General features: G+C 38.4%; 1 protein-coding gene and 1 long non-coding RNA gene across 3 annotated transcripts in view; one reads left to right on the top strand and one right to left on the bottom strand.

The window, feature by feature from the left end:
* Positions 1-15349, bottom strand: part of HORMAD2 (HORMA domain containing 2) — a 73869-nt gene extending 58520 nt beyond the window's left edge. The window contains exons 1-6 of the mRNA XM_082640243.1: positions 14382-15349; positions 10243-10384; positions 8280-8343; positions 7483-7519; positions 4572-4592; positions 3831-3857 (exon numbers count right to left, since the gene is read on the bottom strand). Of these exons, the coding sequence (XP_082496369.1) occupies positions 3831-3857; positions 4572-4592; positions 7483-7519; positions 8280-8343; positions 10243-10384; positions 14382-14432 (342 nt within the window). The 5' untranslated portion in view covers positions 14433-15349. The remainder of the gene's footprint in view (positions 1-3830; positions 3858-4571; positions 4593-7482; positions 7520-8279; positions 8344-10242; positions 10385-14381) is intronic.
* A 5216-nt stretch (positions 15350-20565) lies between these two features.
* LOC309814647 overlaps positions 20566-25514 on the top strand; it is a 47211-nt gene continuing 42262 nt past the window's right edge. For both annotated transcript variants that reach the window (XR_014295728.1, XR_014295729.1), the window contains exon 1: positions 20566-20822. This is a non-coding gene — a long non-coding RNA (uncharacterized lncRNA). The remainder of the gene's footprint in view (positions 20823-25514) is intronic.

Raw genomic sequence — 25514 nt, 5'->3', positions numbered from 1 at the left:
TGAGAATAGAGGTGCCTACAGCAACAGGTTCACTCCAGACAGGCTAGATACACAATATCCTCTCTTCCGTGGATGCGTTGATGCATTGATGTGGTATAGGTGCCCTGTCAAGTAAACAACGCCTGTTCTTCCTGACTGCCCATGTTTCTCAACCAGCTCTAGCTTTTTGATGCTCTGAGCTATCTTTTATTTTTTTTAAATGTATCAAGAGTAGATCCTTTAGTGGCTGATAATTTTATTAACACTTTATTATTTGGTCCCTAGTGCAACTACTAATAAAAGAGTTATGTTTGTAATTGTTTTATAGAAGATGATAATCCTTAATAACTTCCATCCGAGTCTGATTGATCAAGGAAGGTATATTTACAGCAGGCACTAGTCTCTTCTTAACACCTCATAAAACATTCTCCTGCTTTTCAGATTAATGTGTTGCCTAGTAAGTATGAGTCTTTAAACTGCTCACCAATGGTTTCTATTAATCATACTGAATGTATCCACATGGGCCAAAGCAACAGCAACATACACAGCTTTTCATTCTCCCTCCATACTCCAATCCATTGGCAAGACTTTTCAGGTCTATCTCCAAAGCACATCCCAAGTCCATCTGGTTCTCTTCACCTTCATTCTCTTCACCCTATCCAAGCCAACACCATCTCTTTCCATCTGATCTGCTTGCTTCTGAACTACTCCTCCTCCACCAAATTCATTCTCTGTTCTACAGCCAAAAAAAGTTTTGAAAATGCAAATCAGACCATGTCACTCCTTTGTTAATGGTTTCCCTTTGCCCTTAGAATAAAATCCAGAATTTACCTTGGCCCACGGGCCTTACTCATCTGTCCCCTGCCTACCTCTCTGACCTTATCTCCTGCCTCTTTCCCTCCCACTCACTCAGCTCCAGGCTCAGGGCATCCTCTTTGTCCATGAACACACAAGATGCCTTCCTGCCTTTGGGCCTTTACACAACTGTACTCTGGAAAATGTTGTCTCCAATTGATGATAATAATCATGATATTTGGGCACTTCCCTAAATGCTCTACATCTATTCATTCTTACGTAGCCACACTCAGAGTAGGTATTACATCATCATAGATGAAGCTAGTAAGTAGTAGAGATGGGATTTGACTCCAGCGCCTGCAATGTTAACTCCTGTGTTGTGCTGCCAGTCACATGCTATTACCTCTCACAGGCCTGCATGGGGTGACTCTTCTAGCCGTTCACTTTCAGCTCAAACAGTGGCCCCTCAGGGAGGCCTTCCAAGGACTGCCCTCCAATCTTTCTTCCTCCATTCCCACCTTAGCACTCTCCAGCATACCAACTTTTATTTTCTTCATAGCATTATGATCTATCTGAAACTGTTTTGCTAATTTTTGTTTACTTGTTTATTGTTTATCCTCCCTCATAAGAACATAAGCTTCCAGACAGCAGGGACCTTGTCTACCCATTAACCCCTGTGTTTCAGGCACATAAGGGGAACCCAATTAATACTTGCTGAATGAATATATAATCAGCCAGGATAGAGTTCACATTCAATTAGGATTTCATCCTACAGGATTTTTTAAAAACAAAGTATCTAAAAGTATATTGTGGCTAGAAGCAGGGACCGTCTATAGTTCAGTTCCTGAAGCAGCCTATTAAAAGTGGCGTTGACCACCTCTAACAGGCAAAAAGAAAAACAGATGGTGAAACAGTAGGATTTGAATCATCACAATATTCAAATATAGTAATTCTTTATGGATCTATCATGCATTAAACTGTGTAAAAATTTCCTTAACATATTTACATTTTGGCTTACACATCTTATTAATACCCTCCACCCATTCTGTAGTGTGTATCTGTAGAAAAGCCACACTAGCCCTCTTCACTACTTCAGTTACTTTCGTCAGTTCATCTCTTTCTTAAGATGGAGCAACCAGAACAAAGCCTCAAGTGCAGAAGCACCACAGCTTTGTGCAATGCCCAAAACTCTGTTGGTCTCTGGACTGGATAAGTACACTTATTTAAGACAAAGGTTCTCAACTGGTGTACCATGACAGACTCTTCACAAGAGTGCTGCAAATTTTAGTCCATGTGTAAAGTGCATTTTTCCTTCAGGTAAATATTAATGTTGTTACTGTTTGTGCAGTTTTGCTTAGGGGACAATATATACTTCTACCAGTATGAGTCAAGAAACATGGCACCATATCAGAAAAATGCCAAAGAAAGACTTTATGTGAGAATGCTGTTTTGTGGGTACATAGAACTATTTACCTCTTTGACCTTTCTTCTATCAGTGATTTGGTGCTAAAGAGCAACCATAAAACAGTGTAACCCCATGTATACTTTCAGGCACTATGAACATTGCTGTGCCATAGTTATACCATAATTATTGCTGACACATTTGGTGTCCTTTTAAGTCTTTTAATACCCTTAAACATGCCACCAAATTTTCTAGTAATCAAGAGTGTGCCATGAACACAGAGGTTAGGGATCACTGCTATAGGAAACAATATGTAAGAGTTCAAAATATTTTTTCTGGGTCATAAATGATAGCTCAGAACTTATATAATAAGCTTTTGCTTTCTAACTTTATTATTACATATATTGCCTGCATCAAAACTCATTTAACAGTTTTCTTCCCACTCTGTAATATTTTTCTGTAGATAGCCCGATTTCCTCAGCATTTCACTACCTCCAAACCATTAGTTTCAGATGAGTTTTACATGCATAAGAAAACATAATTATTGCACTAAGGAAATGACCAATTTATTAACAATTTATCAGGAGATCTTACTTCGGGAAACCTCCCCTCAAACCTACTGAAAACAAAAGAAATTGAAACTAAACTAGAGACAAAGATAAAAATAGGTTTAGCTTGGGCATTGAGGAACTGTTACCCACCTCATGCACCAGTTTTCTTCTGCCTTGCTCAAACAGCTGTTTATAATCTTGCCAAAGAAGAAAGGATATTAAAGGCTAAAAAACGCTTAACTTAGTTGTGAAGGTCACCAGTTAGGCTAAATCCATAGGTTTAGGGAAGGAAAATTGAAAGCAAGCAAAAGGGAAAGGGAAGAGGGAAGAAAGCTGGGAGGAAAATAGAGGGTAGAATGAGAAGAAAGAATGAAGGGTTTCTCCCTCCATTTGTGCCACTGCCACAGCTGTCATTCAAAGTAGCACAAGTTACTATTACGTATCCAGGACTATGAATTCACACTGGGAGATGGAAAAGAAGACAAGATTTGTCCTCAGGAATCACAATCTGGTTAGGGAGATAAAGTAATCTTTATGAATTAATTAAGAGTGTTAAATTGTGAGGTCCTGCTGGAGAAAGGAATTTAGAGAAGGGAGAAATTAGTGTGAACAAAACAACCAAAGAGGCTTTCCTGAAAGCTTTAAACATAAGTTGGTGTTGAGGATGAGTAGGATTCAATAAGCAGAGGGGAGAAATTTAGAGAGAGAAGTAAAGAGGTAAAGCTTAAAAATCTATCAAACGTCAGAAGGGAGAGAATTAAGTTAGCCATAAAAAAAAAGTTCAGCATTATGCCAAAAAGGTCAGAAATAGAAAGGACTCAGCATCATTTAAAATAAAAATAAAAGGCAGTTTTCATACAGATTCTTACTGTTAGCGTGTTAGGGAATACGCTCAGTTCTACTCAATGTTTTTTTCCCAATACCCCTAGGTAGTTTTTAAAATCTCATAATAAAGAATTGGTGACATTTATAATACAACACACTGAAAAAGCTCACTACGAGTTACTTTGTTCATATGGTAGTCTAGTGATATAATTTATGGCCTCAACTCGGGTAAACATATTTAAATATAATATACTGCCCACCTCTTTATGTGTTCTTACCTCAGGTTCCTTCGGATTTGTGTAAAGCTATGTAAGGAAAAATAAACAGCATTTAATTTCTGAAACTAGATTACTCCCCACAGAATACATTTTCTATGTGAAGAGTTCAATTTGTGCTGTATTAATTGAGTACTGAAATATATATATATATATGTATCTTGAGATATATATTTCAAGCTAGAGATAGAATAAGCTCTTATTTTGTGAACATAGAGAGTCTTTAGAGCATTCTGTGAACCCTAATTATAAGGAAATTGATAACCAGATATCTATGATTACCGCAGCTGCACTACAGTTGCAGTAATTTGTTACAGTTTAAAATTTTTAAAATAACTCATATATCTAAGACTCTCAATAGTATCTTCTCATTTTCCTTCTATTCTTAACTACATATACCGTGTTATACCAGGAAGTATACAAAGCTTCAAAAAAGTCTGCAAAACTTCAAAAACAAAGAGCTTTGAGTCTGTAAATTAACGCAGAAAATGAAATTCTGATAGCCAATAGATGAAGCAGATAGTATAGCCTATATAGTTCCTCATGTATTATAATATGCCAAAGAAATATGTAGATTGTGATCTTTTATTAAAACTTCTGATAGAGTTTTTTTTTTTTTCTTCCAAAGTGCATAGGACAGACAATGAAATTCAGGGAGGGTGGGGGAGAATACTGTTTTACTACTTCACTTAACAAAAGACAATGAAGCAGAGACAGAGGCTTGGTCTTTAAATGTGCACTTACTGTAAGTACTGCCATGTGTAGCTTCAAGAGAAAAGAAAACTATTGTTACTATACACTTGCACCAATATTATTATTATTTTCAATAAAGTCTAATTCAAATATGACTTTCAAATTGAAAGATCTGGGTAGGAAAAAAATACTATTCAGAAGGTCAGAGAAATGGATACTAATTATTCATCCATTCATGTGAGTCTCTATTACATACCCAAGGTTCTGCTGGGGAGGGGAGAGATGGAAAAAAAAAAAAAAGAAGATAACTATCCTTAGTCTCTATAAGTTACATTCTAGTTTGGGAGGCAAAAGATATACAAAATAATTCATTATTACTAAAAGTTAATTATGTCATAAGCATCTCTAAAACAGTTTGCGTTTTGAAAGTAATCTAAAATAAAAAATTTTATGTCTGATATAAGTCTACAAAATCCCTGCCCTCCCTACATCTACATTACTATAAACAGATTCTGTTTGGAAGAATAATGGAATATATAGATACAGAGATAGAGATATAAGCAAGCCTATTAAAAACTAGGATACAAATGAGAAAATTTCAGGACCATAATTTTGTATCAAATTATTCACCTATTTCACCCAAAAGACTAAAACTTTAGTGACACTGTGTGGCCGTTTTGGTTACTGCATACAATTGATTTTAAGACTACACAGTAAAGCTCTAATTTATATTAATTATTTAATTAATAGTTCATTCATTCATTCAAAAATAGAAATGGCCCCTGATCTCAGGGAACATGCAGACCAGCAGGAGAGAACAAAAAAAGCACACAGATAGGTACATCATTACAATTGTGTTAATTGCTATGAAGTAGCAGCACTGAGTGCTTGTGACCATTAAACAGATGGACAGTCTAGGCTGGGAGAGGGGTGGTGGTGGGGTTGTCAGGGAAGGCCTCCCCGAGGAAGTAAATATTTAGGCTGGGACCCGAAGGATAAATTGGAATTAGCCAGATAAAGGGTGTGGGGTAGGGAAGAAAATTTTGCAGGCAAAAGTAACAATATGTACAAAGGTAAAAGGCACTTGGCATGTTCTCGAATCCTTGTGTGCTTGAACATGGTGAGCAACGGTGAGAGTGATGCCTTGGAAAGTATGGTCCCTAGACCAGCAGTCTCAGCATCACTTGGAATTTGTCTGAAATGAAAATTCTCACACCAGAAATTTTGGGGTGGAACCTGGCAATGTGTGTTTTAACAGGCCCTCCAGGTGATTCTGATGCAAGCTAATGTTTGAAAACTACTGCTTTAGATTATTAACTCATTTAATTCTCAAACAACCCTAAGAGGTTCGTTCTATTATTATTGTAAAGAAACTAAGTTATCAAGAGGCAGGTTATGTGCCAAGATCACACAGGTATTAAGTGGCAGAACTAGGATTCACTTCAGACTGACTTCTTCTAAACCTTGAGCTCTTAACTATATTTCACTGCCCCTCAAAGATGGGCACTCAAGAAATGCTGCTAAATGAACGGACAAAGGAGAATGAATGAGTGCTGTTCAGTGTACTGGTGAGGACCTTCTTCCCCTCTCAACCTGTCTAAATATTAAGGGCCTTCAAAGTCATTTTCTCCCAAAGATTTCCCTCATGTCCCTCACTGGATATAACCCCTCCTTTTCCATACTTCCTTTGCACATGATCAATATCTTGCCTTTGGTATGCATCACTTTCTAATGAATATTATGGTTATTTATACTTGTGATAAAGGTGATATTTTTTATAAAAATATCAAACTGATATGAAAAAATCAAAATTTAACAGCCCAACATGGCACAGGTACTGACCAATCAGAAAAGATGCCAACTTAGCCCTGGTGCTGAGTTCCTGGAAGCTCCCCCCTGGGCCAGGTGTCAACCCTTTAGTTGCTAGATTGTGGAACAGTCTAGGGACATCTCAGAAGAGACACTGGTGGGGTGAAGGGGAGGACATGGTGGGAGTCATTTGGGATCTCAGAGAAGCAACCATTTACCACTGGATATAGAGTACTTCAACATTTTAACAACAGGTACGGCTATGCCAGTGTGCAATAGCTGATCATCAGCCATGCATATGATTGTCATCTATCTTCTGCCATGGACTATAAGCTCTTTGTGTGCCCAATCTCATATCTGTTTCATTTTTGTACCCCTCAACCCCCCAGTCAGTGTTGAATAAGTCATAAGTAATAACTGTTCAATGAAAAAGGAAATATATCAGTGCAACTAAATAATCCAATGTAAGGCTTACTCACCTTAAGGTTTTTTAAAGGAATAGGAATTGAGAAGTAAAAAGAAGACAGAGATGGGGAAAGGAGGAGAAAGCAGTGGTGGAAAGTTCATTTATATATTATCTCTTCAACTAGGACTAGAGCCTCTAATTTCTACACTCTTCATAGCTGTCTTGGGCAGCAAGAAAAATCTAATGCACTTAAAATTCAAGCTGCATTTAAAAAAATTCAAGCTACAATACTAGCTATTTTGAGGGAACAGGTTATATACATGTGCCAAACATAGCTAACAAAATAACTAACATAGAATAAAAACCAATTATTCAAGTCCATTTTTTCCTTTCATATCTGCAAACTGAAACGCCACTATTTTGAACATGTTCAATGTGCTAAATGCCAGATTCTTGTCTGCCCTTTCCCACATCCTGTGGATCTCTTCCAGTGACTTCAGAGGAAATTCTGTAGTCAAAAAGATATGAGTATGTAAAAGAGAAAAATGGGGGTTTCATTTCTAATTGATGTAAACGAGACATCAACAGGACAACAAAGACACAAAATAAAAAGAAACTGGTTCATGAATGCAAATGTAGGAACTGGTATACCATTAAAACACAACAACAAAATAAAGGCTAAATTTTTCTTTTAAAGGGATAAAGGATGAGTCTTTGATCCTCGTGTAAATTTAAAAACATTCTTACGTATCTCTTTTCCAAAGCATCAAAACAACCTTGAATCCTGTCAAGAAATAAATGTTTGGTATCAATTTGGACCAGATGCAAAGCCAGAAAGAATCCCAAGTACAAAACTGATTTGTTTTTTGCTTTGAAATACATTAAATTGATAAACATTTCACCTTTCCCATTTAATCATTTTTTAGAAATTCCTATATCTTTTAATATGTTGATAGTACTTTATAAATAATACGTAAGCAATTTTTTTTTTTTTTTTTTTTTTTGCGGTATGTGGGCCTCTCACTGTTGTGGCCTCTCCCATTGTGGAGCACAGGCTCCGGACGCGCAGGCTCAGCGGCCATGGCTCACGGGCCCAGCCACTCCGCAGCATGTGGGATCTTCCCAGACCGGGGCACGAACCTGTGTCCCCTGCATCGGCAGGTGGACTCTCAACCACTGCGCCACCAGGGAAGCCCAATACGTAAGCAATTTTGAGGTAGGAAATCACATCTTATTTTTCTTTTGGCCTCCCATAATGTTTAGGACACTGACATGCATATGATGAGCAATCAAATTTTGATTGATATTTTTCTTTCTTATATAAAGTCCATTTTCTTCAAAAACAAAACTAAATCAGTATCTTAAAATAATACTGAATAATTGTTACACATTTCTAGGAAATTAAAAAAAAAAGAAGATGAAAAGAAAGAAAGGAAGAAGGCAGTAGTTCTAAGGAAATGATCTTACCAAATAAAGTCTTATGGGTAATTTCAGCTATGATAAAAATAATGTTGTTCAACTTTGGTGGAATTTCAGTTACTTACCACTTGATAATATGCAGTGACCCAGGACATTTTTTATCTTTTCGGATGATTTTTAAACTGAGGTCTACAAAAATAGAAACAGTCTGTTGTACTAAAATTGTCCATACTAAATAAGGGTATTTCCTTTCATGATTTTATTTATATAACTTACTTAGTTTATAGCTTATAAAACATTTTGAATCACTAAATATCTAATTTAAAAATAAATCCTATGTTGATAATTGACTTAGTTCCCATTTTTATTATAGATTAGCAGTCTTCCCTTCTACAATGTAGCACAACTGATTTGGTTGCAAAATCAATTTGTGTCACTTCTTTGCTTCTGCTGAATTCTAAGTTATCATAAGGTAGTACTAAGACCATCTCCATCAACCAATTTAAAACATACACCTCAGTCTCAAATCACTTCTCTGGTATTTCTCTCTCTCTCAATGAAAGAAAAAAAGGATGAAAAATGTTTCCATGGATTATTCTCAAATATTAATTTCCATCTGAAATTCAACTACCTTACTATAGGAAGGAAGAATAAGGAAATCACATTAAAAGTTTTGGTTTAGATCAGTCTAAAATCAATTACTGATTCATGTATGGCTTTGTATAAATCACTTCACCTTTTCATATTGTTTTCCTATCCTAAAATTGATGTTACCTCTATTGCTATTGAGAGATATGAAAATTATTCCATATTGGTATAACATTTAGAGATTGCCAAAAAGAGAGCAACTTAGGAGTACTGGGCATTTTTATGACATATGCTACTTTAAGTACAAACACTGAGAGGGAGATATATAACTTCCATTAAAACTGTCACAAAAAATAAAGCTATAAACAATGCTATTGCCCTCCATGCACAGGTTAGTGATTGGCACACAATAAGTGCTCAGTTAATTACTCCAAACATGTCTTTTTTCCAATTCTATATTCCAAACAAGAGGAGAAACTGCAACTATATGCTACATATAAACATTTTCACTATTACAGATTTATATCCTATAGACCAAAAGAGGACACAAATGAGGCTGTCACAGTTGCAAATATAATGCTTTTGTGTTTATAGCACACATGCATTTCATTGATGCTCATGTAGAGAATCAAATGTTTAAGAAAATTAAATTAGAATAAGGCCTAAGTATATCATTAAATACAGATGTGAGAAATTTAAAGTAAAGTTAGATTTTGAAAAATAACATCTTACAAGGAAACTTGTAGCCCTCTATATTTATTTTCCAAATGATACTTTCCCACTTTCATGACAAATCAGCAAAATTTTCTGAATTGTTATCACAATCCATCTTTTTAAACAGATAAAAAGATTTTTGAAAAACTGAAGAGTCCTAGGTACATTCTTTTTAATAGAAGAGAAGGAAAGGAGACAGAAACAGCTTGTAATACAAGGAAATGAGATCATGAGTTTAAGGACATAAGAAATAAAAGGAAGAAAAGTAGAAAAGGCAGAAAATTAAGAAAAGAACAGAGCTGATTAGAATAATAATTGTCTACATATCCATGTTAATCAACAAATGGGTTTGGCATGGGTATGCATATTTTCCACATATTTGTATATGTTAACAGAAAGAATTAAACTTCTCAATTAAAATTCCTCAAGGCCAAAGTCTACCTCAAAGAAAAAAATTAAGTTGAGACACAAAATAGTGCAAATGTACACCCAAGTAGATTTCGATCTGGCTGCTGCTTTTGTAGGTACAGTTTAGAATTACTGGGCTTGTCCATACGTATTTCTTTTCTCTTCATTCGGTGATTTGGTATCTAGCCAGGAACTAATGGTTCCTATAAGTAAAACCACTAAACATAGTGAAATTAAAATGGAAAATGAATTAGCAAATTGATCTTAAAGAACCCATGACTTGGAATTAGCACACTCTGTGAGAAAGTAAAGTTTTACTCCTGCCAAATAGAGGAAAAGGGCCCCACCAGCCAAAGTAACCATTTAGTTAAACTTTACCATCCAAATGGCGTTCTCCGTAAGAGCTCTCTGGAAACAGGCCCCTTAGGTATGTTATACATGAGATAGAAGTAGCAAAAAGTTCCTTCACCATTATCAATGACTCATGCTCATTAGTTATTCGAGGTGGGAAAACTGTTTCCTGGGGGGAGGGGAATGAAAACGATTAGTATTCTTTAATATATTCAGCCCATCATGCCATTACCACAAGTAAAATGGAAAGATTTTTCAAGACCTCAAATCTGATACCTTTACAGATAATCGAAAGGAAACTGGGCTTTGAATATTGCGTCAGATTAGATCTTCACTGGCAAGGCAAAAAGAAAGGCAGAGACAGTTATACAAGTAATTCAAGACTGATATAATTTATTTTACAATGACCCATGGATTTAGGCAAAATGGGGAGTTTTACTATGATTATATAATCTTCCCTTTCATACACTCCTCAGAACCCACTGTAATCTGTCTTCCACCCCCTCTGTTCTATACTATTCTCTCCAAAGTCACCAAGTACATCCTATCATTGACCTCATCTCGGTCCTCGTACTATGTAAACTCCTCTGCAGTGCTTAACACTTTTGCCCACACTCTCCTCTCTCTCAGCTGCCATAACACTATTTTTTTCCCCCACCTATCCTCCATATCTATCTCAATCTCTTTTATTTTTTTCCAGTTTTTCTGCCCTTTAAATGTTGCTCCCACCCCAGAATTCTGTCTTCAGGCTTTTCTCTTTTCATAGCTCTCTCTTCTTGGGTAATTTCATCTAGTCTCACTGCTTCAGCTACAGCCTATCCAGAGAAAATTTGAAGTCCTTATTTCTGTTCTGAGCCCTACTTCCATTTGTCTATTTTCTAAATATCTGTACCTAGACCACTTTGTAGACCCCTCAAACTCAGTTTATCTCTATCACCCTGACTGAAACCTGATCCCAAGTTTCATTCTCAGACAAATGGATCAGCATCCACTCCAATCATCCAAGCTAGAAGTACAGTCATCTTTGGCTTCTCTCTCTCCTCCATTCCCCATATCCAATCACAAAGTCCTATTAATCCTCTCTAGGAGAATTCTCAGATCTGTTTTCTCCTTTCTCTTCTCACTGCCACTGCCTTGGCTCAGGACATGGTCACTTCTCCCCTTTATTACTGTAGTTGCCTCTGACCTCGCTGCTAAGGGTTCCTTTCATTCAATCTGTCCTTCATACTGCCAACATTATTAACTTTAAAGAATACAAATCTTCTCATGACACTCCCAGTGTTCGTACAGGATAGAGTTCAAGTGTAGCGTTTGAGAACTGTCAAAATCTTATCGTTGCCTAGCTTTCCTGTCTCATCTCCCACCCCTCCCTTCTGCCCCTCCTCCCTTATCCCCTCCTATGCACCCTACTCTCTAGCATGTGGAACTACTATTCATCTACTATTCTACTACCATGTATTTCCACATCTTTGTGCTTTGCTTAAGCAAAAGTTCTGCAGTATAAGTGACTCTCACAGATAAAGCTGAGTGCAAGAAGCCTGATACAATTGAGTACTAAAGTATGATTTCATTTATATAAAGTACAAAAGCAGGTGAAACTAATCTATGATATTAGAAGTCAGAATGGTAGATCTCTGATTACCTCATTCAAATTCAGAGGTCTTTTTTACTATACTGCACAGTTTCAACTGTTGAAGTTTTAATAATTCTGTTACTTAGAGGCAGGTACTACCCACAAATATGCATTTAGATGAAAGAGAACGCCCCAAAAGCTTTTCTATATCTATATCTGGTTCTAGAATGTCTTCAGGACATTCTAGACATGATTTTGCAATGTAAGCTTGCTTCCTCTTTGGTACACTACATAGCAAAAATGAATTATCAGTTCATCATTTTGTCAAACCATATTATATTCAGTTGTTAAAAAGATACATAAAATTATTCTTGCACGTATGATAGGAACTTTTGGGACAAATTATTATGGATCTTAAAAGTCAGGCTAAGGAATTTATGCTTTATTCTGTAACCAGTCGAAAGATAGCAGGTTTGATTAGGAGAGTGAGTAGAATAATTGTTTTACGAATATTAAGCTATAGCAGAAGTAGGAAAGATTAACGTTGAAGGAGAATTAGGTATGTAATATGCATGTGTGTGTATGTGTATGTGTGTAAAATTTTACAGAAAATTGCTTTTGGTACCCATAGATCCTGAGAAATTAAGGTTCCTTGGGGGTAATTGGGTAATAGCTGGCATGGCATGCATGTATAATAACTTATTGAAAACATGCCAAAATTTAGAGGCAATACTTGAGTAATAACCACTTGTAAAATTAAATAACCTAAAAATATAAAGATGTTTACTTTAAATATAGAATCTAAAAGGCCATTTGTAATAATGAAGATCAATGATTGGAAAAGGCCTCTAGAATTCTGTTACTTTTCTATACTCCAGGGATTTTTTTCTCAGCTCAGTTGATCTAATACTTTAAGGGTTATCATTCACGTTTTTATAAATGTCTAACAAATGAAAATACTGTGGCTTGATAATAGAAAACACTATTATAAATTATTTTAATAAGAAATTGTGCTAATGATATAAGTAATGTTTGACAGCTCAGCTGTCAAGCTACATGACCTACGGCAAGTTACTTTACTTCTCTGAGCTTCAGTTTTCCCCTTATTTTAAGGTTTAAGTGAAATAATAATATAAAGCCCTTGGCACAGTGCCCAGCACATGGTAAGTGCTAATAAATGTTACCTTCTAGAGTTATTATTATTGTTGTTTTAAGTATTAAATAGAAAAATCATACAGTCACTTAAAATTTACTGGGAGAAGTAGCTCATGCAGTCCAAACTACAAAGATCTGTTTATATCAAAAGGTCAATTTGTTAATTTACAGTGAGAAAAATAACTGCCAAGCTGATTGCAATTCATATACCCAGCTCAGCATTTTCACCCCAGGAAGGGTTTCCTAAGTGGAAATGCAATGAGATCAGGAGTTGGCTTGGTGAGTATATTGAATTTGAGCCAGAAAGATGACTGCTTTCTCTCTGCCCTAATTCTCTTTCAACTTCAATCTTCCCTGCCTCTGCTACAGCTTAATATTCCTAAAACATTATTTTACTCACTGTCCTGGTGAAACCACTGACTTTCCATTGATTACAGAATAAAGCATAAATTCCTTAGCCTGGCTTTTAGGATCCACATTAATTTGTCCCCAAAGTTCCTATTCAATTTTATTTCCTACTTCTGTCCAACATGATGACACTCCACTCCAGTAAGGATGGATTCTTTGTTATTCTCTGAAACGTGCCATGCTCATTTCTTACTCTGAGCCAAGGCATATACTAGTTTTTCCTCATGGAATTCTCTTCTCTCTCCTCTCTCCTAATCCTTTTCATTAATTAAGGTCCACCTTAAGTCCTATCTCCTTCGTGAGAAATATACAAACCATTCCAGTCTATATAAAATCTCTAAATTCCTATAATTTGTATTGCTTTACTCTTTTCACATATATTTAATGCATATACTGCTTTGTATAGTGACTTACCTCCTGTAAGTCTTATTTCCCTAACCAGATTATAAACTTCTAGAATGTGAAGATTCTTTTTTTTAATTCTCTCAGAGAATAACACAGCATTACATATATATTATATAATATTAAGCTCTCAATGAATCAATGAATGATTCATTAATGAATGTCATGGGACAAGATAAACCTGCCCAGGTGAACCCAGCAAGGTTGCCTGGCCCTTGCTTCCCCAGGGCCCCAGGATCCTAGTTTCTCTAAGTGCTCTTTCCTACAGTTCTTATAATTACATCACAGTGTGCATTAGAAGTGTCCTAATTGTGTCAGGAAGTGAATGTCTAACAAAGAGCCATTCTCTTTAAACATCTTTTTTCTGTTTCTGATTTCTTTTCCTCTACAAAGTCTAAATATATAAACATGAAACAAGCACCCAGTAAGTTACTCTGTAGAAATCTATTCTAATTTCCTGAACATCCTCAGTCCATTAGCCAGTTAAAATGTAGACATACTCTGCCAGAATATTATGTGCCAATTAACTGATAAAGCTGCTGTTTAAAAAAACACCAAAGATTAAAGTCATGATTCTGAACTAACTCACTAAATAGTCATTGATTTTCTTTTAATTCTTAATAAATACCTTAGGTGCCTTGTGAATTCTGATAGAGTGAGAGAGCTGAGCAGTGGCCATTATAGCAATCTATCAAGGATTCTTTTAACAAGTCTAACCTGTAAAAAAAAACAAAAAAAAACAAAAAAATGAGAGACCTTGCCTAACGTAATCCTTATTGTGAATTTTCCGAAGAACTATATAATTAGCATTTGATTGTATTCTTTTGAAAATTAGTTTAATAAACATTTTTATCTCCACTACCAATTTTCTATAAAGTAAGATCTCTGGATTAGTTTTTCCAACCACCCGAAAAAAATTTAAGTTGACTTACTTGTTCCTAAATACATTTGGAGGGGAAAAATAAATTGTAAATCCCCTAAAGATTCAACAGTATATTTTACTCATCCTTGTTATTCCCTCAGAGTGTAACGGTGCTCTCTATATAACAGGGGCTCAAAAATACTTCTTGGGGCTTCCCTGGTGGCGCAGTGGTTGAGAGTCTGCCTGCCGATGCAGGGGACACGGGTTCGTGCCCCGGTCCGGGAAGATCCCACATGCCGCGGAGCGGCTGGGCCCGTGAGCCATGGCCGCTGGGCCTGTGTGTCCGGAGCCTGTGCTCCACAACGGGAGAGGCCACAACAGTGAGAGGCCCACGTACCACAAAAAAAATAAATAAATAAAATAATAAAATAAAAAGAGAGAGAAAAGAAATTCTAAAAAATAAAATAAATAAATAAAATAAAATAAAATAAATACTTCTTGAATTAACTTCATGTGTAACTGATTTTCAAAGTAAACTCAAAAGTTAAAGTTTACACTTCATACTCATTAGGATGGCTATTCAAAAAAGTGGAAAATAACAAGTGGAGGTGAAGATGTGAAAAATCAGAATCCTTGTACACTGCTGGTAGGAATGTAAAATGGTGCAGCTGCTATGGAAAACAGTATGGCAGTTCTTCAAAAAGTTCAATAGATTTACCATATTACCCAGCAATTCCACTTCTAGGTCTAAACTCAAAAGAATTGAAAGGAGGGATTCAAACAAATTACACACCAATGTTCACAGCAATATTATTTACAATAGCCAAAAGGTGGAACAACCTAAATGTCCAACAACAGTTGAATGGATTTTTAAAATGTGGTATATACAATGGAATATTATTCAGCCTTAGAAAGGAATGAAATTCTGATACATGTTGCAACATGGATAAACTTGAAAACATTATGTTAAGTGAAATAAACCAGACACAAAAGGACACATACTGCACGATTCCACTTATATGAGGTAGTTCAACTACCTAAAGTAGTTGAATTCATAGCAACAGAGAATAGAATAGAAGTCAGCAGGGGCTGGAGGGTAGAAGGAATGGGGAGTTCAATGAGTACAGAGTTTCTGTTCAGGATGGTGAAAAATTTTTAGAAATGGGTAGTGGTGATGGTTGTACAACACTGTGAATGCACTTAGTGCCACTGAATTATACACTTAAGAATGGCTGAGATGATGAATTTTATGTAATGTAGTACATTTTGCCACAATAAAAAGTATTAATATTTAAAATACATACAGTTTTCAATTCTGTTGCTTCACTAACATAAAAAAGAAGTAAATTTCCCTTTTTCTTTTCAAAGGACTTAATTTATATTGTAGTTTCTTGTCAAGGTTTTATGGAGTTCTGACCAAAATATCTGTAGATAACCCACTTATAGAAATTCCATTCTGGATCACTCAGGATAGCCTGTGACTTGTTTTTGTGTACAAATTAATGCAAGATTCTGGAAGATTTTGCAAATAAAAGAGGGCAGAATTATTTAAGGACACTGCCACAAGGTGGTGATAGAGATTATAAACAGGTAATACTTAATTTCTCTCAATTTACTTCTTCAGAGCAGCACTAGGGGACACTCTTTTACAAGATATTATATGAGACTGAAACCACCTACTAGTCCTTTGGTCCTTAATGATTCCAAGGTATCTTTTGTTGACTTCAGATTATAACCTTCATTTCCGAGTGTAACCTGACCCTTTCTTAGCTTTTGGTGTTCTTCAAGGGTTCTGTCCTAGGAGCTTTTTTTTTCTTTTTTTAACTTCTAAACACACTCCCTGCATGAACAAATACTTTCCCGTTGTTTCAATTACTATTTCTATTCTAACGACTCTTAGATGTATACCCCCAACCTAGGTTTCGCTGGGGAGTTGCAGATCTATACTTCTGACTATGAGCCAGTTCCAATTTGATGTTCCCAGCGTACCCAAATGTGAATTCTTTTGCCTGAAACCTATGTCTGTACCTTAGCTAAGTGAATGACAACATCAAATACCTAGACGCTCAAGCCTAAAAACTATGACTCAACACTGTTCCCTCCCTCATTCCCACATCCAGTCTCCTAATATTTCTCAAGTGTCCACTCCTCACTTTATACACATTGTTGTAATCTATGCTTCAGATCAGATCAGCCTCATCTTTTGACTGGATTTCTTCAACCACCAGTCTGCCTGTCACTGGTCTTACCCGTCTCCAGTCTGTTCTTTGTATTGCAGCCAGAGTATTCTTTTTAGAGTACAAACTTGACTATGTAACTTCCTCGACTGAAATACTTCAGTGGCTCCCCACTGTCCTCAGGATGAAATCCAAACTCCTTACCACAGCCTCAAGATCTGGCTCATACCTCTTTAGCCACATGTCTAACCATTTTCCCTTACACTTTTATGCATCAGCTATTCTTATCTACTTTAATTAACCTATATTCTCTCTAGCTTTCAGGCTTTTGTAGTGTTCCTTCTGCCTGAAACATCCTCCTCCCTTTCCAATTCCTACTCATCTTCTAGACATGGCTTAGTATAAGTTTCTCAAGGAATTATTCCCTGGTTAACCACCAAGTCTAGGTTAAGTGCCCATTGTAATATATTCCATATCATTTTGCATTTATGTATTGACCCCACCCTGCTGTGAGATAATGTGAGGGCAAAGTTGTATCTGCCTAGTTCATTCTATATTTCTTAAGTTTTTTTTTAAGGTACAATTCATTAGGTTTTAGTATATTCACGAAGTTTTGCAACCATCACTACCATCTAATTTCAGAAGATTTTCATTAGCCTAAAAGAAACCCCATACCCACTAGCAATCACACCTCATTTTCCCCTCGCCTGACTTCTTGCAACCATTAATCTACTTTCATCTCTATGGATTTGCTTATTCCAGACATTTCATATAAATGGAATCATATATAAACTTTTGTGTCTAGTTTAGCTCATTCTTGAATCCTTAGCACCATGACAGTACTGGAATAAAGTAGGTAGATGCTCAAAAAATATCTGCTGAATCAATAGAGAAGTACTACATGAACAAGGGAAAAAGTAAGGGTCTAGAATAGAATTACAGAATTTTAGAAGTAGAAGGAACTTTAAATGTCATCTAGTCCAAACATCTAATTTTCTAGATGAGAAAATCAAGGTCCAGAGAAGTCAATTGACTTATTCAAGGTCAATCAGAACTGAGAATAAAAATCAAGAAAATTTGACTCACAATTTAGGGGTTTTTCTACAATGACTCTGCGTAATGAAATTCCCCTTGCTTTCATTCCATCTAAAATACTGCATTACCAGCACCTTCTTGGGCTTGCTTGCTTATTTCTAAACATGGTAGGGTCTCTTTTTGGTGTCCTGAAATAAACTGGCTTCAGGAAGGCAAAAAAGATCTAAATAATTATTTTAAATAGCCAGGCTCCTTTCAACCTCTAACTATTCTGTTGCTACTGTTTTTTTCCCTTTGAGCAGGTGTTTTGTGGAGGTCTCCTATTCAAGTACAAACTCTGCTTAATTTTGAAAGCTCACAAGCTGACAGCCCCAGGATGTATGGCTCTACAGATCATGTACTCTCAGAGAATTACTCTGATATTTTTTTTTATCACCTTGTTCTGACTCATTATCTAAAACCTAAGAGATATTTCATAACTATGGGTTTTAAGAACAGAACTTTAACTTCCAAATGACTTATATATTTGCTTGTATAGTGGATCCACAAACATCTGAAACTTCACAGGGCATCAGTACATTCACTCTTATGCTTGATTTGTCTACTCTGTGACAAGGATTATGATCTTGAGAAAAACAAAAATTCTGTGTTTTCTCAGATAAGACTCACTCTGGGCTTACTTCTTGACCTACATCACAATTGCCCTATTTAAAATGGTGGCACAATTACTCTTTTACCATTTTATGTGTGAATCCAAGATTCAGATAAAAATTAACCAGCTGTTGTTTAGTTTCTGAAGGCCTAAGCCACTTTTTTTTGGGGGGGGGGTAGGTGGCAGTCTGAGTGACACACACAAAAAAGTTTCATTACATTTGCCCAAAGACAATAATAGTTGATTTCCTAATGCTCTTCACCCATCTTTCCCAATCTTCCAAAACCATTTTTTTAAACAAGAAAATCCCTTTTCTATCAAATGTATAATATCCAACAGCTAGATTCTAAAATGCAGCTAGATGACCTTCCATACATGTGTATGGTATGAAGGATGGCTTTACTCAAAGGAAGTACATGTCAACATAAATGGGCTTAAATCAGAGTTGGAAGGGGGAGGAGACATCCTCTAAAACTAATCCAATCCTTTCATTTTAAAGAAAAGGAAAGTCAATTCAGTGGAGGAAGGATAGTCTTTTTAACAAACAGTGCTGGAACAACAGGACATCCATAGACCAAAAAACCCCGAAAACCTTCAACCTAAATCTGACACCATATACAAATATTAATTCAAAATGGATCATAGATTTAAATGTACAATATAAAACTATCAGTACAAAGAAGAGGAAAGTCCAGTAAGGGAACATGGTTTGCCAAAGGTCACCCTGTGACTCAGAGGTTTCACAGAGTTTGCACCCATAAATTATTATTCTCCATTTTAACAAATCCCATTTGGTCCTGTTAATTCCCCTACTCCGTGCTCACTCAGAGTAAATGGTTTCCACTATATTAACTGGGTATTTATTCATGCTCTTTTGGTTTTTTAATATCTTCTTCAGGCTACTTCAATTATTCATTCTATTCAACATTTACTGGGCGACTACCACGTGCTAGTCTTCGTGTAGGCCTACAAAGATGTAAAATACTGTTTCTACCTCAAGAGATTTATGGCCCAATGGGGGAGAAATTAGATTATTGTCCTAATCAGATTAAAACTCCTTTACGGGCAAGAACCGTACTTTTTCTTCATTTTCACCAGCCAAGTGACATGATGTACCGCACACCGAGTCCAGGGCTCTGCACAATTGAACACATTTTGGTGATTGGTTAATCTTGAGTTTCAAGACACTCTCTCCCCTGCACTGTTTGGGGAACTAAAGTCCATGAGATTAAACGGCAAATCCTGGATAAGGCGGAAGAGGAGCTGAGGTCATCCCGTGGGGACTCACACCTCTTGGTCTGCGCCAGCCGTTGATTCTCGCAGAACACCTCAATGGCTGGAGAAAACCTGACCTAGAAGATAGACAGCCCTCCCCCACAAAGCTCCCGATCCGACTGGTTGCAACACGCAGGTGTCGGCCGGAATAAGAGCTTGGCTGCCGATTGCCCGCTGCTGCGTCCTCACCAGGACTGATTTCTTCTTTTCCACCATTTCAATTTAAAAGCTACCTTGATAGTGGGAATGTGAGTGTTCCCAGTACAATTCTCTCCACCCCCCCATCCCACTTCTCCCACCCCCAGTAAATGTGAAATTTTTCATCATCAAGCTTTGGGGAGGGGGGTGGGGAATGCTACCTAGGGGTTCCCCTTTGTCCTTCCCCTCAGCCCCGGCCTTCCCGCTACTCCTCAGAATACTTCGGGCCTCACAGAAATACTTTCAAATCAAACTTAAAGCCTCGAGGAAAAAGAAACGAAAAGGGAAAAAAATAACCTAAGAGGAAAAAAAAAAAAACCTAAGAGAACTAACGACGCTCAAGCGCCCTTTTTCTCCGTATGCCTCGCATCTGGACAGCCCTCACCTCAGCGGGTCGACGCCTCCCAGTGAGCGGCGCTCAACGGCCTTTTCCAGCTCAAAACTCTCCCTCGGGCTTATGAATAATCAACGAGGCCTTCCTGGGCGGGGCGATACGCTTCATGAATAATTCATTACCTCTGCTCGCCTGAGCGGCCCGCCTCGCTCGGTCTCATGAATATGCAAAAAGAGGCGAGCGAAGGCTAACGCCCCCCAGCAAGCCCCGCCCTCCACGCCTGGCGTCCTGGCGCCCGTGGGGAGGTGGTTCCCAGCCCACCTGCCCTCAGGCCGCCGGCTCCAAGTGTCCTCAGGCGTTTCCCGCCCTCCCTAGGGCTCGCCGGGCGGTCCCGGGCCTGAGGGGCCCGCGCCGAGCTCGAGGCGCCGCACACGGATCCCGACGGGGCCTTCGGCTCGGGGCTGCTCCGCCTGGGCAACCCTTACATCGAGGACAGCCTACTGCCGGCCTTCCTGAGGAGACGCCTGCCCGCCGAGGTGAGGGGGGCGGGGAGGACTTCGCGGGCCCGGAGGGGCCTGGGTTAGAGCCTGCGGGGCCGTGGGGTTAATGCGGGCCAAGGGCCCGCCGGGGGTGGGGTGTGGGGTGGGGGAGGGGAGGCTAGAGCCTGGAGGGAGCGGGTCAACGCAGAAGGGCGGTAGAGGCCCAGAGGACAGAGGTTTCGCGCGGGAGGGCAACTCTCCACTTCTTCCCTGTATGGACCCCCACTTTGCATTATTTTTAATATTCATTGGTAATTATGGAAATAAAACACGAATATGTGCTCCTCTTACACTGCCTCCTAACCTGGTCCCCTGCGCAGAGGTAACCCCAGTGAGCAGTTGGGTGTGGGCCTCCGCAGGTCCCTTTCCAACGGGTTCAGTTACACATCTAGTATCTTGTGGGGCTTCTCAGCGGTTCGTGGAGCCCCTGGAACCTCTGCAGTGGGGTTTCCTGAGAGAGTGCATGAAGCAGTGGGTCACTTGAAACCTGTTTTTACTTTGTTTCCACAGTAAAGGAAAACAAAAAAAAGATTGAAGTTTGTAAAAACATGAGTTTATAACCTAACGACTAAAACCAAACTTCGGGCAGTAAATTCCTTTAGTGCAGGTTTTCTCAATCAAAGTAGTAGTACCCTCCCCACCTCGAATCGTTTGACAACCCAAAATGTCTCCAGACGTTGTCAAATGCTCCCTGGGGGACAAAATGGCCCTTAGTCGAGAACTACAGCTGACCCTTGAACAACTGGGGGGTCGGGGGTGCTGGCAGTCTGCACAGTCAAAAATCCCCCTGTAAATTTGTAGTCGGCCCTCCTTATCTGAGGTTCGGCATCCAAGATTTAAACCAGCTGTGGATTGTGTAGCAATACTGTAGTGTTTATTGAAAACAATCCACGTGTAGGTGGACCCGCGCAGTTCAAACCTGTGTTGTTCAAGGGTCATCTGTACTGCTTTAATTCTGTTCTTTCCAGAAGTAACTGCTCTTTAAAACAACCATGCAGATGATCTGTCTGCTCCAGCCCTTTCCAGCCTCAGCATATTCCTGCTTCCCTCTAGCTGAACCCCTAGCCCCTGTGTGCTTGCTGGCTGTGCTCACTTGAGGTCCCAGTCAGCTAACCACTACCATCTCCAAAGAGCCTTCCCTATGCTGAAGTCCACCCCCCTACCACACCACGTGCACACACACACACACACACACACACAGTTATTCTCTCTCATTATCACTCACTCTGTTTTCTTCCTAGAACTAATCACAATCTGGATTTCATTTATTTGTTAACCTGTTTTTCTTTCTTCACCACCTAGAATGCAAGTAAGCTTCATTAGAGGCCTGATCTCTTCAGGTCACCCCAGGATCCCCAGTGCCCAGCACAGTAGTTACTTAATAAACTTGGTGGACTGAGACAATAAATTACCCTCTCTTCCTCCCAAGAGTTTCTGTGGGGCTTCTCCTGCTCCTTTCCATCCACATTCCCTTCTGGGCTCCTCTGTGACCTTTGTTTGGAACTTAAATGGATGAATGAGCACCTACGAACTGCGGGTGAAGCCTTCACTTTTCCCACTGACTTATGCACTCTTTGAGGGCAGAAACTGTCCTTTACTATGTTCATTGAAGGTATTTATATTGTTGAATGAACTAATTGATGACTTAAGGAAAAATATGAGACAATTAAAAACTGATCATGCTAAAAGGGGCTTTAGAAATTATCAAAGAACTTTACAGATAAGAGTTTAGGTAATTTGCTCAAGGTCCCCAGGCTTGTTGAGAGGCCAAGTCACAGGTACAATCCATGGTATCACACCTCTCATTTCAAGGCTCTTTCTTATCTCCAGCCAGTCTAGTTTCTGATTACTTTTCTGTGAACCTGACTTACAGCTCAAACACAAAAATCCCAAGCCCAAAACTTTTTTTTTTTTTTTTTTTCCTGCTGCTTTGGATCTTCGTTGCTGAGCATGGGCTTTCTCTAGTTGTGGTGAGCAGGGGCTACTCTTCGTTGCGGTGTGCAGGCTTCTCATTGTGGTGGCTTCTCTTACAGAGAAGCCTGCACACCGTAACGAAGAGGTGGCTTCATTTGCGGAGCATGGGCTCTAGGCGTGCGGGCTTCAGTAGTTGTGGCGCACAGGCTGAGTTGCTCCGTGGCCTGTGGGGTCTTCCCGGACCAGGGCTCGAACCCGTGTCCCCTGCCTTGGCAGGCTGATTCTTAACTACTGTGCCACCAGGGAAGTTCCAAGACTTACTTCTTGTCAACTAAAAGCTTTTGAGATTGTATTCTTCATCTTTTGATTAAATCCAGCCTTGGGGATAATGGCCTAATAAACTCAAAAGTGCTATATGGTATTCAAACAATTTTCCATTTTCTTTTATGCGTTTCAGTGCTAAGAGATTGGAAATTGTCCCTGTCAAAACAAAGTATCTTGTTTGTTTTGGAATGGAAAAATGTACATTGTAGGAGAAAGTGATCATTGTTTAGAAATTTCCAAATAACCAGTTGTTAAAGTTTTGCCAAATCCTGTATCCAGTAGTAAAATAATAACATGTGAAACAGATGAAAATGCCGGGGGTGAGGGGTGGGGGGAGGATCTTTTTTGAGATGACTTTTCATTGCCTAAAGTTGACCTTTCTCTCTTTAGACATGTGTGTTTCCTTTCTACTCTGTGTCCCTGAAACGGTTGTCACTCATTAGTTTCTAGTTAGACCCTTGCTTTTTGAGAACTAAAGACCATTCACGGTTCCTTCTTTCCTCTTCTTGATCATTTTATATAGGTAGCACCTGGTTAATAGAGTCTTGTGGAGTCATGCTCTCAGCTTTTAGAATTTTGCACTTTTTTTCTGAGGTGTGTGGCAGCACGCTGCGTCACGGGAAGCAGAGATAGCTTTTGTCTGACTCATTGAAACTTTCCCCCATCGAATTCAGTTTAACCCTGGAAATCTTTTCCAAAAGATGGTTTACTCGACGGTTATCAAAATAGACATATCGAATATAAAATGTATTCTCAGGAAGACATCTCTCAATCTTTCTCCCTCTTCAGTGCACATAATCATGATACCAAATACAGAGAAAAGAGATTGAGGTTTGGGGAGCAACTACTCTTAACATCATCAAAACTTCTAGTCATCATAAAGCTGACACCACCGTATTTATTCACTCATCAAACATTTATTTTGCACCTACCATTTATAAAGCACTCTGCTTGGCCTTGTGGGGACCAGAGAGATAATGACTTGGTCCCTGAGCTGTGGAAGTTTACAGTTCAGTAAGAGAGGGAGACCTGTAAACACATTACTCACATAGAAAATAATTTGCAAATATTAATGGAGGTATAAATTATGATAGAGTGTAGAGAAGGAAGGTATGCATTGTGAATGGGGAATCAAGACAGCTTCACAAAGGAGGTGGCATTTTAGGAGGAGAATGTGTATATATAATTTCCTTTGCACATTTTTTGGCAGTGGTTTAGGCCACTTCAAACCAATAAAAGCAGACATTTTGCTCACCGCTTTACAATTAGGAAAGAAAAGAAGATGTAAGATCCTTTCTTTCCACTCTTGTCAGCAACAAGCTTCTGAAAGCTAAATGTTGCCTTTGCAATCCCAGGTGCCTCACTCATGGTTAAGAGGAGAGCTCCAGCTACATTATTTTGAGCCCTCTCATTTCTGCATTAGGGTGTTATTTTCATTGGGGCATACAGTATACAGTAGCCATGTGATTTTTTTTTGTTTTTTGGATCATTGGTGTTTATAGAAGTGTTTGTGAATGTGACTCTGAAATCCTAGAATTTTAAGTATTACAGGGAAGGAAAGAGAGGCAAATAATTGAAGTTTTTAATCAATCCTGTGTGTGTAAATTGGCTATGCTGCCTTACTAATTTAGGTATTTTTTAGAGAGAAAGGCAAAGATAAAGAATTGCCAACTTGGCTTTAGCTTCTGAACTTGATCTATTCTTTGGCAGCCAAAGAGAAGCCAGTCAATAGGAAATAAGCGCCGACTATAAAGTCTAAACATATGCTCCCATATGCTCCTGCTGCTTCTGCCCATACACTGTCAACCTAGAAAATAATAATTCCATGTGTAGGTAGCAGTTTATTATGGCGTTCATGCCCACTCAAGAGTTGCATATCAATTTCTGCATCCTTCGAATTGATCTTTTCTGACTGGCAGAAGAATCTCCACGTGGATTGTGTGTTTCTGGGGAAAGCCTAGGGTTTAACGAACTGGAACGGGAAATGACAGAGGCTGTAAGTGACAGGCTGCTGCCTGCTTGAGTGCCCTGACTAAAAAATAATGTCAAGGAAGATATTGAATGCTCAAACATTATAGAAATGTTCTATTTGGCTACTTAGTTCTGTTTTCTGCTGACTATGATGTTTTGTTGACGTGTAAGATTATGTTATTCCTCTTAATGTTTATCATTTAATAGAAAAGATTTCAAATGAAGTAGTTTTTAAACTGCCTTTCTGTGATTGCAACTTGGTACCTCTGTACAGAGATCTGAGAAGAGGTGATGTTCAAAATTTGCCACACTACTGACAGCCCATATTTTGAGGCCCTTTACTTTCTACACATTTTGATGCTTGGAAAATGACAGTTACCAAAAATGGTTTAGAACTATGAGAACATAGTCCAACCTCAGCCCCATGAGGGGCTTTTCTTCTCCTTCCTTTAGTTTATACTAACGTAATGATAAATGTGT

The sequence above is a fragment of the Mesoplodon mirus genome, assembly GCF_964341445.2.
Source record: "Mesoplodon mirus genome assembly, chromosome: 13".
In the NCBI taxonomy this organism is placed as follows: domain Eukaryota; kingdom Metazoa; phylum Chordata; class Mammalia; order Artiodactyla; family Ziphiidae; genus Mesoplodon; species Mesoplodon mirus.
The sequence above is the reverse complement of the archived record's forward strand: the minus strand, read 5'-3'. Positions and strand labels throughout refer to the sequence as shown.